A 14,298-nucleotide genomic window follows, 5' to 3' on the forward strand; every position below is an offset into this window, starting at 1 on the left:
TCAGGGTTATGAACCATCCCTAGTCATACCACGTCTAAGTCCATGTTCACAAAATGTGAGCTCATGGCTGTAAATGTGTGTTAAAGGACCAAGAACAGCACGGTGCCCATAACCATGCATTGATTCTCATGAAGGGACTGGTGTCTAGCAGGCTTGCCCCGGTTTTGTGATATACCTGCCTGTTCTGACTCTGGTTCAGTTCTTCAGCAGCTTCTTCAGATGTTGCTTAACTTGCCTGGTCCTGTCTCCTGGAGAGGTCTTGGAGGCCAATATGGCGGATGAAGATACATGAGGCCGTGATGGGAGAGAGCAGCCACGAGGAGGGACATTCAGCAGGGCTATAGATCACCTTACCAAACATGACACCTCTGCAAAGTAGGCTGATCTGGCACTGGGGGATGGCCCAGTATGTTGGGGCCTTACTGCCTGGAGGGAATCAGAGTGATTTTTCTTCTGGTCACGGGCACCTGGCTAGCTCACTTCGAGTCCTGGCTCTACCGTTTACAAGCTGTGCCTTCTGGGGCGTACTACTTAACCTTTCTGGGTTTCCAACCCTCCACCTGCAAAACGTGCAGATAATAAATGTGCAAAATGATAACCAGTCCCTACTTCAAAGGGTTGTGGTGAGGACTAAATAAGCTAGTGTATAAAAAGTATTTAGAATAGTGCCTATCATATAGCTTATAAAGGTGAGGGAGAGCTTAAAAATACATATATCGTGACAGACATACGACCCGGTCCCCACTTTGGCAGACAGCGATAAGGAGGCATCACACAACGTTCTGGCAGAAGATCTAAGAGAAAGGGCACTGTGTGTCTCTTTCACACATAGTTACAGAAAGTGGCTGACACTGGGGTACCCACCTTTTTAGGGCATACTCCAGTTCATTCTTCTCCTCATGGGCTTCTTGGAGCTGGGAGAAGATTCTGGTCAGGAAATCTTCAAAGTTGGATAGCAAATGAGGTTCATCCTTCTTCAGTTGCAGCCACAGCTGCTTGACATCACTTTCACTGCAAGAGAAGGGATGCTCATGTGGAAGTGTGGAAATGAGGCTTCATGGGAAATACAGAGGTTCCCAGACAGGAAACTGACAGCCAGAAACAGTACCGTCAGAATCACCATAAAGATGACAGTAGCTAACGTGGACCGAATGCCTGCTGCATGCGAGGAGCTTCAAGGGTATCAGCTCATTTTGTCCTCACAGTAACCCTATGAGGCAGAAGCTGCAATTACCCCATTTACAGATGAGGAAGCAGGTGAAGAGAGGTGGAGTGAGCTGTCTAAGATCACCCAGCAGTAACTGATGGAGTCAGGGGTCCAGATCGGGCTCTGTCTGACTCTGGTGTTGGCCTCCTTCCCCACCTCGCTCTGCTGCTTCTGTTCTCCTGTGGCCTTCACGATGGGCTCCTGGGGCTGAGTGTGCACAGCAACATGCTCGGGTGCATCTCCAAATGCCAGGAGGAAGACAGGACAGGAGCCCAGTGCACGTGAGGACACACGCTATGGAGCTAAAGGAGAGAGCTTGTTGCCTCCAGGAAGGATGGTCCTCACTGCTGAGAGGTAAAGACGTGCCATGTGATGGACGGCAGAGAGCAACTGTCGCTGCAGGAAGAGAAGAGAATATGCAGCACCCCACTGTGGCCTGGTGACACTAGGGATGACTGACAGGCAAAAAGAAGGGAAGGAGCAAGTCTGAAAGATGTGCGCATGCAGAAAGACAAGGCGAGAGAGATTTGGGAGACCGGGAGGCCAATAAACAAAGGCTCAGAGGCACGTGTGTACACGGCTCAGTGGCAGAGATGCAGGGGCTCAGGCTGATACCCAGGGAGGGAATGAGGAGGAGACACACATGGTGGGCCCTGTTCTCCCTTTCTGGAGAAACCAAAAAATCTGTAGTCAATGATCAAGCTAAGTTAAACACAAATCTGAAAGAGGATAGGTTTTAATTCAATAAAAGTTAATAATTTCTCACAGCTAGCAGGCAACAGAGTGTTATAGCATCAAGTCTGAAAGTTATAGAACAATAAACAGTAGAGTTCAAGTGAAACTTCACAGGCTAGTTTATTATCAATTACCAATTCAACTTTGTTGTAGCAAAGTAGAGAATAAATATAAATCTTATCCCCCAAATAATCAGGTGTTTGATTTTTTAAATTAATGGGCACATATGTATTTTCCAACACTTTTTTCACATCTATAGAACAAGATGTAATAACTAGCTCAGTTCACTGTCTTCTCAAAGTCTTTTGTTACTTAAATATTCACTCTGTGTCTTAATCTTTCAAGTTTCCAGCTATTGAAAATATAAGTCCTTCACCTCCTTCCATCCTTTCAACATAATTACATTTTGATTATTTACTCTGTTAAACTTTGAGACTTTATGTAGTGTATATTTCACATTTAATTAATTTAATTTGATTATGGAAGATCGCTTATGACCCTCATTTATGAGGATAAAGTTATCTGTATGCCTATACTTCTCTTGAGCTCTTTCCAAAATTTGCTTGTCCATTACAGTCATCTGTACCTTGACAATCTGTCACCAACAGATTCCTGTTGGCTCCCCAGGAATCCTCAGGATAAAGAATAAAATTATCTGTGCTTATATAACAAGCATTACATTTTAGAAATTTTCTTCAGAAGTAATATTTGATAGTGCCATGCTAGCAATGCCCCTGTGGCATAGACATTACTCTCTGTACCCTGCAGAGAAGAGGCCCACTGGGAAGTGGGTGGTGACCTCCCATCCCTGTGGCAGGTTGTTCCCTGCTGTGGTCTGAATGTTTATATCTCCTGCAAGTTCCTATGTTTAAATCCTAACCCCCAACATGATGGGATCGATAGGTGAGGCCTTTGAGAGGTGATTAGATCACGAAGGCAGAGCCCTCATGAGTGGGACTAGTGCCATCGACACTGTGTTCTACAATTAGTATTGTTTTAAAACTCTGTATGCCAATTCCCAAATATGATAATAAATAAATGTTTATACTATTATGACTACATAAATAATATCCCTGGAGAACCAGGACTTTTCCTAAAATTACGCCATTATTTGTTTTACTTCCTTTCCCTGTCCCACTTCCCCAAATCCCTTATCAGTTTCTTCTGGAAGTACCTCCCTAATAAATCACTTTAAGACAGAAACCACAAAAACAGAAACATAAATGTGACTTGTCTCCCATTAATATTCCAAAAACAGAAGATCTGAGGATAGCTCTGACCAGGAATCCTCAGGATAAGGAATAAAATCCTTTGTGCTTGTGTATTAAGCATTATATTTTAGAAATCTTACTCAGAAGTGATATTCAATAATGCCATGCTAGCAATGCTCTTGGGGAATGGACATTACTCTCTGCACCCAGCAGAGAAGAGGACCACTGAGAAACAGGCCCACCTCTGATCAGTTACCTGGTCATCTCTTTAACACTTCATCCCTCTCTCCCTCCTTTCCTTGTTCCATCACTTCCACCAGTTCTTTCTTCTATCCCATCCAAACATCCGCCTACTTACTTAGACCATCCATCCATCCAACCACCCATTTCCTTATTAACTCAACAAGTATTTATTATGATCTACTGTAAACCTTGCACTGTACTGGATGTCATGGGTGAATCTGGGAAATGGGAGGAGAGGAGGTAAGGAGCCTCTCTGTTTTTCAGAATGAGTTCCATTCCTCCCCGCCCCACAACACACACACAGCATGTTGTGGGGAGTCTTATTTCATCCTACAGGTAAAATTTAGATGTGACAAAGGGTTCAGAAATAAGAGGGTCTCAGAGAGACACCATGGTGACCTCCCATCCCTGTGGCAGGTTGTTCCCTGCTGTGGTCTGAATGTTTATATCTCCTACAAATTCATATGTTTAAATCCTAACCCTGACGTGATGGTATCAGAAGGTGAGGACTTGGAGAGGTGATTAGATCATGAAGGCAGAGCCCTCACGAATGGCACTAGTGCCCTTATAAAAGAGTCCAGAAGCAGCTCATTCACTCTTCCTGCCACATGAGGATACAGTGAGAAGACAACTGTCTGTGAACAAGGAAATGTGACCTCATCAGACAGCAAATCTGCTGGCACCTGGATCTTGAACTTCCTGGCTTCCAGAACTGCCAGAACTAAATTTTGGTTATTTATAAAGTACCCCATCTATGGCAGTGCATTACAGCAAACCAAACGAATTGAGACATGCCATCACGAAGTAAACGCATTGTAAAATCAAGGTTCACCTTGCCAGCCTAGGTCTGTCTGTCCACACCTGCCAGGTTCCTGTTGGAGCCAACTGAGCTAAAGTCCCAGCGAGATTTGCAGACCCACCTGCTCGTCTTCCAACACTCTTTGAACTACTTAGTCATGGCAACAACAGCTTGCCCCAGATTTCTGGGAAAGGGACAAGTCTTCCAACTTTTGATGAAAAACAAGCCAAAGCTCACTAAGCTGTCAAATCACTCAGCCAATCAGGCCACCAAGGAAAGCCAAAGTGCAGATGTCCAGTCTCGAGCTTCTAGAACACACCAAGGCCACCCCTCCTGGGAGGATACGGGAGTATAGGCTAGAAGGGATGCTGGGAGGTTTATCAATCCATTTCACTGCTTTCAGAACAACACACAAATCATTTCGGTGAGCAAAATCTTCAAAGAGCCCTCAAATCTTCATAGCCTTTCCTATTTCCCTATCTGAGGTCTCACAGCCATGAATGTTTCCCTCATGCTGCAACCTAAGCCCACTTTGGTGAGGATGGAAGGGGCTGGCCGCCATCTTCTGTGTATCAGTTTTTACAGACCACTCTTGAAACCTCCACAAAACCTCCTCTTCTTCGGGACATCTCATTTTGGCTCAGTTCTACACTGGCCTTTGCTATAGGTCCTCAGAGTCACGTCTAGTGGACTCTAATTGAGAACCCTGCCAGGAAGGCTGCTGCCCTGCAGTGCGGGCTGGGTGGAGAGGCCCCTTCTTTCCATTACAGCACCTCAGCTCACCTGCACTGCCTTCTCCTTCCCCCTTCTCCAGGAGGAGGTGTCACACTGTCACCAGGAATGGTCTCTGTGCTCTGGCCTTTTGTCCTTGGAGAAGCTGGGTCAGGTGTATGACTAATGAACTTCCCACCTACCTGTGCCCCCTCCACCGGCCCAGCCGCACCCTCTGTGATCCACACCTGCTGCAGCCCCTTCTAGACCTTCAGCAACGCTGCTACTGCTGCTGGTCTTGAGATCCACTTCCTGTGTAGCACCCCCACCAGGATCTTTCCTAGGCCCTTGCCTATCCCTTTCTTGCCTGGAACACGCTTTTGCCAGTCTTTCCCAATTCTGCCACAGTCTACCAAATTGTTTGCTGAAAAATTCACAGAGCTTCGTCCTGCAAATCATATATAGGCCTCTTCTCTCTTGCCTCCTCTTTATCATTTCCCACCATAGCCCCTTCTCTTCCCAAGCTCAGGAAACGTCAGCTGCAATCAGTAGGGCATTCCCACCCTGCAGGAAACACAGACCTAGCCCAAGATCTAGAGACCCCAAAACAAAAAGGCCAAAGGCAGAGGCTAAAGGGGCAGAAGGTATTACATGCTTTTCAGGCCCTCCGTTTGGTTTCTACTAGCTATAACATCACATTTTGCTTATTTTATTTTACTTTACTTCAATGTCAGGGCTTAGATCCATGTGTCTATTCCAAAGCACCTTTTAGGGAAAAAAAAGGTGAAGGGGTAATTATGTTTTGTTTGAGATCCCAGCCGTCTAAAATTTTCCAAGTAGTGGCCTGCTAAAAACAGGTTAATTTCCCACCTTGGCTTGCTTCACAAGCCTGGTGTGCTGGGGACACAGTGTGCAAATGCTGCTACATGATGGGCTTTTGCCAGGAAGGCGCCCAGAGCTGGGGCAGCTGGGAGGCACCGTAGCTGTAGAGACCCAGGAGAGGTAAAGATGCTGGGGAGCTGACAGTGACAGGAAGCCTTAGTGAGAACTCCCTGAAAAACCCTGAGGGCGTGGTACAGACCTCTGATGTGTGAGTGCCCCATGGGGAGCAAGGCTGAGCCAAAGACTGCGGGATAACACATGGCCGGGAGTGAGGAAGGTGTGGGGGTGGGAGAGAAGGAGAATAGGAATGTTTCCTACGGAAAAATAAAGTAAAAAGCAGAGACAGAGCCCAACACGCAGTCAGGTCATCACAAAGGACACGCCCCCCACTGGCAGAACCAACGGGCCTTTCCCTGCACTGCATTCCAGTGCAGGGACCGACACCACATGGTTAACAAAGGTTAATTGTTGAATGGACACAGGAAGAGGCTCCTCTCGGGTTGGTCTCCATTCTACAAATCACTGTCACCACTTACTCTTCCAAAACCTTTTGGGCTCCAAGTCTGTCCATCAGCATCTGGAACTGGGCTTCCTCGTCTTCGCCCATGTCTCCCAGATCCTCGTTCCCTCTGGACTGATACACCTTCTCTTCGTGGCGCTGGGCCACCTGCTCACCTGCATCTTCCTGACTTGGGTTATTCTGGCTGAAGAAGAAGTGACCTAAGGGGTGCAGGGCACAAGGATCTGAATTAGACCCACCCACCCAAGAAGAGTTCAGCTTTCTCACCCGCCAGGAATCACCGAAGGTTCATCTGAGAGAAGGAAAGGGAAGGCCCCTCCAGTAAAGATCCATGGATGTAGGTCCATGGACACGTTCCAGATTCTGTGTCTTTTCCACTTCCACAAACACCCCACCAGTGATGCTAGGATCTGGGAACGGCAGAACGCAAGACAAGTATGGTGCTCCTTTGTGGTTCTCAGTCCCTTGACATCTGGCTTAGAACGCACCTCTGTTGATTTCTTCTTTAAGCAACAAGGCCTTTCCCTGCACTGCATTCCAGCACCCTGACTGCAGAGGCTCCTATCGTCATCCTAGTCATCCTCCCGCTCGCATCACTAGACTTCACATCTATAAGCTCCTTAACAGTTTCCAGTGTACTTCCTCCATACGCATACTGTCCAGTATTACAGCACTCTGTCTTATCCTCCCAAGTCAATTAGAAGCTCCTGAAGGTCAGGAAAGGCATCAGATACTTACTAGAAAATTATATGGCCCCACACATGAGGCAGATGTATGGTAAAATTTGCCTTTGATGTATCTGATAGGATAGTGTGTCTGGTTTCTTTATATTGTTCATAGATCTCAATTCTCCTTCTTCCTGGTTACCTGAGAGTGGCTAGTCTGTTCAAACCTTCTAGAAATTCCTCTGGTAGCTGTTATCCCTCAACCTGGAAGATTCAGCCAGACTTGGGTTGGAATGAGCCATCCAGTTGTCCCACCTTTTGGCCATTTTTCTATGAAGGCAGAAAAGGAGAGGCTGCAAATCTCATCACAGCTCCCCCTTTGATGCTATGCCTTCTGCAGAGCTTCCGTCCATCTCCCTTGCCAGTCCCAGTGGCAGGGAACTTGCTAATGGCAGTGCAGTGGGCACTGAGCAAGCAGCAATGTCAACAGTTGAGACAGGCATGTGAGGAGGCCCAAGCAATCCAGAGCCTGGAGACCTTGAGCTCCAGGTCCCTGAAAGGAGGGCAGGAAAGCTTTACTACCTGCCCCCCAGGTCTAGAGGGAACAGGAACGCACCTTAAACAGTGCTAAGTAGACCCATAACCCTGCGGTCCCCAGCACCCATCAGAACTTACTGAATCCAGTAGTAAACTCCTCTGGGGTCAGATAGCCATTGCCATCAGCATCCAGGGCATCAAACACATCCTCCAGGTCCTCCAGGCTGAGCGGTAGCTCCTTATGCAGCCTCTGAAAACAACCCAGAGTGTACTGGTTAATACTGACACTCACCGGTGGCGGGGCTGACCTGGGACTGCAGAGCCTTCTGCCAGAAAGTGTCTAGAGTTCGGCCCAGGCTACAAAAGCCAGTAGCAAGCTTCTGCATCCAGACTGCTTCACCATCCCTCTCCTCCTTTCCATGCTAGCACAACTACCATTGATTGGGTGCCTACTAATGTACTAGGCCATTTGCTAGGTGATTCATAAATAAATACGTAAATATGCATTTATCTATCTATCTGCATTTAATTCCCATGACAACGCTTTGAGCTAGGCACTATTATCGCTGTTTTACAGATGAAGTTTGAGGTGAAATTACCTGCTCCAAAGTCACATGGCTAGTAGTGACATAGCCAGGAGTCAAATCCAGCTCTGATTCCAAAGCCAGCACTCTCAACATCTGTAAAGGACTCAAACTGTACGGGACCAAATACTTTCAGGATAATACCCACATGGCATAGTGTTATAAAGTTAATTGCAATCATGAATGTAAAGCATGTAACAGTGCCTGCATAGAGAAAGCATTCAACAAAAAGTAGCAGGGAGGCAGAAAGATAGAGAGAGACTCATGGCCCACTGAGGCCCCTCAAGGGGTGCATGGCAGATCCAGGCTTCAAACCCTGTCTGCCCTGCTCTCCCTAAGCCCCCTTTCCTCTCCCGTACCATGATGCAGGGGTGGGTCATTTACTTTTAAAGGCCTCTCCTGCTGGAGGCCCCTGGTGTCCCAGTGCCTCAGCACTGCATTTGTAAGTGTCTACAGACACACATTTTGGTCCTTGAGCTCTGAGGGGATATGGGATAATCCCCCTTCCTACCTCTGAGTGACCCACACCCAGGCCCTGAGTCCAGCTTCCACTCCGGCTCCCGGCTGACTGGTAAGGAATTCCTAATAAGATCTCAACTGCCATTGGCTTAAGGTATCAAGCCCCCAAGAGTATTTGTGTGTTAAAGGGGGACTGGACAAGACAGTTCCCCTTGGAGGAGGTCATCGTTGGATTTGAGTCTAGAACAGACTCAGACCTCACAAGGAGGGAAGGGCAGAGACCAGCTGATGGCCCAAGAGCAAAGTAGCTGAGCTGTTGCTGCTCCCTTCTGGCCTTCTGCCTGATGTGCAACGGCCTCAGGCCAAGGCTAATTTGCATAGTTGAAGCAAGTGTCCCCTCACAGCCAAACAATCTAGGTCTCCAAATGAGAACTCCCCAGAGAGTTCATTATCTCTCAGTCGACCATCTCCCTTCCTCCCAGCTACCTAAGCGGTAACTGCAAAATTGCCAGTGTGCAAGTGACTGACAGCTGAAGACAGTGAATACAGGGCTTTGTAAGAAGAAAGGTACATACCAACCTCAACAATAAAAAAGAGCTGGGAGGTGCGAAAGCCCATAACATAACTGGCAAGAACACTTGGCTTGATCCTATGGCAGTTCTAGCGGATAAGCCATAAAGCTTAATTTGGCAGGTACATGCATTAAGAGAGACTACGACGCATTATAAAGTGCGAAGACAGGCTGATGTGGAAGCCATTTAGAAGAACTGAATTAAATATGAATGGGCTTTTCAAAAAAGGAAGGAGAGTGAGAGAGTGTGCAAAGATTCTAGAAGTACATCTGCTTAGCATTCAGCAGAATCTCTGATTTATCAACAATCCATAAACCAGTTGTCTGAAAAGCTACAATAGGAGAACACAGGGTGAGGAGAGAGTCAATTTTGCAAGCAGGGATTTTATTAGCATCATTGGAAATAAAAAGCATCACACTTGAGGTAGGGTAAAAGCACAAGCTCCTGTCAGGCTCACATTCCTTCCTTGGGATAATCCTTCCTCCTTCCCCACCCTCAGCCTAGGATTGCTGGATCTGATTCAAAATGTGGTCTCTCACACTGGGCTGGAGCAAGAAATGAGCTGCAAGAAAATTCCAGAGATCAACGGGACCCTCAACAGGCCTTTCACCCAAACACCCCACACACTTTTCTCTTGTTAGCATGAACCAGGAGAGGCTAGTTCACGGCTCACCTTAGGCACCATTCCTGGATCCAGCAGCACTTCCAACCCCAAATCCCCCTGTTGTCTAATCCCAGTCCTTCTTGTCTACATCTCAAGCCAGTTTCCTCCTTTTGTTGTCAGCGAAGATGGGGAAAGCAATATTATAGGTTCCAAGTAGTTCTTACTCTTCATGTCCTGGCAAATTAGCACTGAGTGCTTCTTCAGCCTTCTCTGCAACTGCACTACACCTGATTCTTTAACCTTGTTTTGTTGGCCCTCCTTGAAAAATCTTTTAGTCTTAATAACCATAATTATCTCTTATTTATCACTCTGCTCAGGGCCTGCAGAGCTACAGAAAACCAGCTTGTTCTGGTATGGTCCCCTGGTACTGTTTACATTATTTTTGTTATTTTTATTTTTTTGAGATGAAGTCTCGCTCTGTCACCCAGGCTGGAGTAGAGTAGTGTGATCTGGCTCACTGCAACCTCCACCTCCCGGGTTCAAGCAATTCTCCTGCCTCAGCCTCCCGGGTAGCTGGGACTACAAGCACCCACCACCACGCCCAGTTAATCTTTGTATTTTTAGTAGAGACAGGGGTTCACCCTCTTGGCCAGGCTGGTCTTGAACTCCTGACTTTTTGATCCACCTGCCTCAGCCTCCCAAAGTGCTGGGATTACAGGTGTGAGCCACTGCACCTGGCCTACATTTTTAACTAAGTGAGATAAGCAGGGAGGGGAGCAAGATGATTTATTCCACTGTGCAATAAGCCTGTGAGGCTCTGAGATTAGCCTAAAGTCACAGTGGAGACCACAGCTGGGAAAAGAACTGATTTTCCATCCAGGGCTTGAGCAACTGTCTAATAGTTCTCCAGTGCATTCATTCTGTTATTCTCTCACCGTCATTACCGCCCACACCTACCCACCTACCAGCACCACCAAAAGCAGAACACAAAGTCTCCCTTGCCAGCACCACCAAGACCCAGCCTTCCAGAGATCCTGTGACACTCACAGCTTTTCACGCACCTGGAAGGGTGGGCCAGGGAAAACGAGAGGCACGAGGAGGAACCCAGTTTCCTATCCGTACTGCCCATGGCACTAGGAGCTCTTGAGAACTCCTTTAAACACCAGCCTCACTCTTCACTCTCATCTCCGGCATCACTTCCTCTCTAAGGCCTCTGCAACTCCCCAGGTTAGGTCAGGTTACGCAAGCTCCCCAGACTACCTTTCTCTCATTCATAAGTCTTATCTCGATGAGCATTTCATATGCTGACAGATGTGATTCGTTGATGAATGTCTGCTCCCTCAGTGCTCTGAGAACAGGGACCTCATTCATTAGGCATTGTTGTGTCCCCAGGATCTAGCCCAATGCTGACAAACACGAACTCGTGTTTGTTTAGATAAGTGTTGAAGGAAGGCATGGATAAGCGCTTGACTAAGAGCAACGGCAGGAGACCCTGAGCTCCCATTTACAGAGTGCTGGTCTAGACCTCGCACACTCCAGATCCTGACCAGCCCAACTGCTAATTCTCAGCAAGACTCATAGTGACTGGCAGCCTTCCAGAACTTGGAACATGGAGCATCTACAGCAGCAGTACTGAGAGTTCATGCCCCAGAGCCATGGAAAGTGGTGTCTTTGGTTGCACTCCAGCCAGACTCCTTTACCTTCCTGGTCACCAGCCCAGTAACACACCCCACGTAGCTTAAAGCATATGGTTGCACAGCTTCAAACACGCTTCCATGGCATTTTTATTAAGGAGAAAATCAGAAGATATCCATTTTTTATGTCCAGAATGACACTGTCCCTCCTTCTGGGGCATTCACAGCATTCTTTTCAGACGCCGTTCCAGCACCGACCACCCTCTTCCCTGTGGTACAGTTCAGCTATCCCAAATCTCTTTAGGACGAGAGTGGGAGGTGCGAGGGCAGCATCAACCTTTATCCTGCTTTGCACCTTCATGTGCTTGGCTTGGGCTGATTACGTGGTATAGGCCAGTTTCTCAATCTCGGCACTACTGACATTTTGGAATGGACGATTTTTGGTTAAGGGAGGCAGGGGAGGGACCAATCTGTGTATTATAGGATATATAGCAGCATCCCTAGCCTTTGCCTGCTAAACGCTGGCAGCACTTCCCTCACCAGTCGTTTCAATAAAAAACGTCTCCATACATTGTGTAAGGAACTTGGCTGTGCTTTGGTCAAGGATAGACCGTGGTAGAATTATACATCCTCCGTGACTCAGCGAGTTTAGAGCGCAGGCGTATAATTCCACTGGTTATCACAGCCATATAGCCATAACATGAGAAGGCCATCACTTGGCTGTACACCACTATTGTCTGTAAAAGGTATAACTGTCCCGTTGACAATGTGCAGGCATGCTTGCGCTTGTGCCCACAGAAAGAGAGAGAGAGTCAGAGCTGTCTGTCATTGCAAACAGATTGCGGGGAGCCAGGACACACACCCAAAGAAAGAGTTAATGAAGCTGCTGACCCTGAAGGCAAGGGAGAGTGGGCCATGAAGCTGTGTGTGGGGGCCGCCGCATTAAGTAGCCAAGACAGGGCGGACAGTGTGAGAAAGCTGTTGATGAAAGCTGCTGCTGAATAAAACCATATTCACCTGCCTATGACCCCAAGTGTTGTTTCTGCTCATCCACCCACTTCCTCTGGACCTCAGTACGGGCTGGAACCTATCCCGAAGCATGACAATTGGCGTAGTCGTGAACATGACGCATTGCCATATGTCCTCCAGGAGGCAAAATTGCCGCCACTCATGTAGATTGGACACAAAAATAACAGCAGCTGGATATGAGTGGAAGATTCCCTTTTCAGCAGAAATGCCCGTTTCTTTTCTCTAAGACAGGACAGACAACTTGCACCTTAAAACTGCAATGTGATGGTACAGCTACTGTATAAAATGGTATGGTGTCTCCTCAAAAAATTTATAAAATAGAATTATCCTATAATCCAGCAATTTCACTTCTGGGTATATACCCCAAAGAATAAAAGGCAAGGACTTGAACAGATAGTTGCCCATCCATGTCCATATCAGCGTTAGTCACAAACAGTCAACAGGTGGAAGCTACCCAAGTATCCACTGACAAAGGAATGGAGGGATAAAACGTGGTATATACATGCAATGGAATGTTATTCTGACTAAAAATATTGTGACACATGCTGTGATACGGATGAACCTTGAGGACATTATACTAAGTGAAATAAGCCAGTCACAACAGGACAAGTATTATATAAATCCACCTATATAGGATACCTTGAGTAGTCCAATTCAGAGAGACAGAAAATAGAACGGTGGTTGCCAGGGGCTGGGAGTAGGCGAAATGAGGACATTGTTTCATGGGCACAGAGTTTCTGTTTTGCATGATAAAAAGAGTTCTGTAGATATATGATAATGGCGGGTGCAGAAGAAAGTGAAAGCACTTAATATCGCTGAACTGCACACTTAAAAAATGGTTACAATGGTAAATTGTGTGCTATCTGTATCTTACCACAGTTAAACACAATCACAGTGCAGAGGACATCAGGGACTGGGCTAAGTCGTGGCACATACACAGTGCATTTCCAGGGATTTCCAGGTCCCAGTCCCAGGGCTGAGTGTGCTACATGCTTAAGCTCATTCAATTCTCTTTTAATGCTGGGAGGTAGCTATAAATAATTCACAGCTGAGAAACTGTAGCCTAGAGGGGTTAAGAGATTCACACACATTCGTATTACTAGCAAGTTGCAGATTGAGGATTAAAACCCAAGTTAATTTGCTATAAAAATCTTTTAAAGTTTTCTAGTTAACCTAAATCAGGAGTTAGCCGGCTTTTTCTGAAAACAGCCACAGCGAGTGCATATTTTAGGCTGTGTGGGCCATTCGTCTTTGTCACAACTACTTCACTCTGCCACTGCAGTGTGAAAGAAGCCATGGAAAACACATAAAAGAATGAGCACATCTGTGTTCCAGGAAAACTTTACTTACAAAAACAGGTAGTGGCCCAGCTTTGGTTAGTTTGCCAACTCCTAAATGACTCTTAAGTTTGGCATAGCCAAGAATTCTGGGCAGTGTTGGGGAGGCAGGTGCTTGGTGTTGGTAGATAATCCTTTTACTCCTCCAAAAAATTCAGGGAAACAGGGCTTTTGAGGCTCTAGGTTTTCTCAGAGAGATCTCCTGACCATCCTCTCCCCATCTCCCTCTCCCTGTCTGTGACTTTCTTCCCACTTGGCTTCTCCATTAGCTCCTCAGCCTCCTGTGTTCTTCCTCCCACCTGGCCTGTGGCCTCTCCTTCCTTGAAGACCACTCTCTGCTGTCAAGGACCTTTCCTGCTTTCTGAATTTGTATGTGTATGAAAAATGTGCTCTTTCCCTTCCAGTTCCCATGACGCTGTGCTGGGAGCCTAAGGTAAAAAAGGCGGTGGTGCCCAGGCCCAGGAAGTTGGACACCAGCCAAAGGCGGTGACCACATGTACACCACGGCCCCATGTGGAAGTGACAAGCCGACAACACAGATGCCTGGAGGACCTGCTGCAGGAGAACCA

General features: G+C 47.0%; 1 protein-coding gene across 1 annotated transcript in view; it reads right to left on the reverse strand.

Moving 5' to 3' along the window:
• The window catches only part of CRACR2A (calcium release activated channel regulator 2A), a 140,012-nt gene that overhangs the window by 57,927 nt on the left and 67,787 nt on the right, over positions 1-14,298 (reverse strand). Inside the window, exons 5-7 of the mRNA XM_011967175.1 lie at positions 7,649-7,760; positions 6,325-6,508; positions 865-1,011 (exon numbers count right to left, since the gene is read on the reverse strand). Of these exons, the coding sequence (XP_011822565.1) occupies positions 865-1,011; positions 6,325-6,508; positions 7,649-7,760 (443 nt within the window). The remainder of the gene's footprint in view (positions 1-864; positions 1,012-6,324; positions 6,509-7,648; positions 7,761-14,298) is intronic.

Source organism: Mandrillus leucophaeus, unplaced genomic scaffold, assembly GCF_000951045.1.
Source record: "Mandrillus leucophaeus isolate KB7577 unplaced genomic scaffold, Mleu.le_1.0 Scaffold79, whole genome shotgun sequence".
Lineage (NCBI taxonomy): Eukaryota > Metazoa > Chordata > Mammalia > Primates > Cercopithecidae > Mandrillus > Mandrillus leucophaeus.